The sequence below is a fragment of the Lipotes vexillifer genome, unplaced genomic scaffold, assembly GCF_000442215.2.
Source record: "Lipotes vexillifer unplaced genomic scaffold, Lipotes_vexillifer_v1.1 scaffold914, whole genome shotgun sequence".
NCBI classification, from domain to species: Eukaryota; Metazoa; Chordata; class Mammalia; order Artiodactyla; family Lipotidae; genus Lipotes; species Lipotes vexillifer.
In genome coordinates this window covers 2961731-2963449 of record NW_006780388.1, presented here as the reverse complement: position 1 = coordinate 2963449, position 1719 = coordinate 2961731, and the positions used below count along the sequence as shown (strand labels likewise).

Below are 1719 nucleotides of genomic sequence, written 5' to 3'. Positions count from 1 at the left end.
GCGCGGCGGGGTCGAGCCGGGCGGGGCGGCCAGGCCCGGGAGACCCAGGGAGGCGCGGACGCGGCCCGCCGCTCACCTGCACCCGCTCTGCGCCGCTGCGCTCAACCCGGCCTGCTGTGCCCTGCTTTCCGCTCCGGAGCTAGACGTAAACAATCCCCGCCCTCGCGGCCCGCCCCCTGCGCCGCATTGGCCCCACAGCGCGCGCGGCTCGGGGCTACGGGGGGGCGGTCCTCGTGGCACACGCCTCTTGCTGAGAGGCTGCTGGATCTGTCAATCCTGACCCGACGTCTCCATTGGCCACATCTCAAGCGGTCGGAGACAAGGCCCGCGCGCCCATTGGACGCGGGGCGAGGAAAAGAAGCGGCCTCACGCTGGGTCGTTGACACGGAAGTGGGTCCAGGTCCGGTACGTCCTCTGCGCCGGAACTTGCGTAAACCCCTCGTGCGATCTGATTGGCTGAGGGTAGCTCGAATGGGCCTATCAAGAGCAGTCGTGGGGGGGTCGCGCTGCCCATTGGTCCGAAGGCACTTCACTCAGGCAGGGAGGCGGACTGTGCGAGGAGGAAGTGGCTGGAAGCCGTGCGGCCACCCGGGTGGGATGGAGGCGGCAGCAGGTGAGTACGCTGGGCTGCGGGGCCTACTCGGTCCGCGGGTACCGAGGGAAGAGGGAAGGGGCCCGCCCGCAGCTGCTGGTCAGGGCCCCGGGTTTTAGCACACCGTCTTATTTACAGTGTAAAGGTCTCAGAGGTGCTCGCGTGCGTCATTACGGCGCTTAGAAGGAAGTCTTGTTTGAATAAGGAACTCTTAAGAAGGAGAAACTGGAACGTCACTTACTCGCAGTTGTTTGTAGAAGTATTATTCAGCCTTTTAAGCCTTGACATATATACACACACACACACACACACACACACACACACACACACATATAATTTAAAGGAAAGTTGGCGTGGAATGGAATATGTACATGGGCACAATCGGATTCTCACAGCTTAACCACGTTATCTTCCAAAAGACCTCAGGTCTGGTACCATGAGCACAAAGCTCTTACAACGCTGGATTCATCCATCGAATTATAAACGTAACACTGGAGAGAAAAATCTGAAAAAGTTTGTTACGATAAGGGCAGACTTGCTGCAAGGTGAGAGGAATAGCTTCTGGATTGATGGATGAAGGTTTCTCTTTTAATTAAGAGGGAAGTGCACATGACAAGTAGAAAAGCCTAACGGGCTTTGCAGTAAACCTCCCTGTGCCCAGAGGCAACTCCTGGTGTCACTCTTATCTTTCTGGAAAGATTCTTTACATATAAAAACTTCCATATTTGTCCAGCGTATCAAATAGTCATGGTTTGGTTGGACTTAAGGTTTGACTGGGCTTTTTATCCATACAGGGGGCCCTTTACTTTCCTCCATGGGGAGATACTGCTTTCCTTTGCCCCTTCCAGGGCAGCCTCTCACAGCTAATAGGCACTCGGATTATCGTTGATAATCTGTTTATAAACTTTTTCAGTATATTTACAAATGAAAGTTTCTTCTGGTTGGTTCCTAAGAATTGTTGTGTGAGAAGTGACTTGGGAGCAGCAGTGTCCTGTGTGATGCTCAAGCAGATAAAATTCCCCAGTCCCACCAGTGAGGAGAGCAAGTCTTCACTATTAGGGGCCTGGCAGTGCAGCACCCGCACAAAGGGCGAGTAGGAATCAGGACCCACATCTGGCTTGTTCTTT

The 1719-nt window shown here is 54.5% G+C and overlaps 2 protein-coding genes across 2 annotated transcripts in view; one reads left to right on the top strand and one right to left on the bottom strand.

Moving 5' to 3' along the window:
- The window catches only part of SPSB3 (splA/ryanodine receptor domain and SOCS box containing 3), a 5955-nt gene extending 5851 nt beyond the window's left edge, over nucleotides 1–104 (bottom strand). Inside the window, exon 1 of the mRNA XM_007453570.1 lies at nucleotides 77–104. The gene's annotated coding sequence lies outside the window, so the exon portion shown is untranslated. The remainder of the gene's footprint in view (nucleotides 1–76) is intronic.
- Nucleotides 105–597: 493 nt separating this feature from the next.
- Nucleotides 598–1719, top strand: part of NUBP2 (NUBP iron-sulfur cluster assembly factor 2, cytosolic) — a 5024-nt gene continuing 3902 nt past the window's right edge. The window contains exon 1 of the mRNA XM_007453568.1: nucleotides 598–613. Coding sequence (XP_007453630.1) covers nucleotides 598–613 — 16 coding nt within the window. The remainder of the gene's footprint in view (nucleotides 614–1719) is intronic.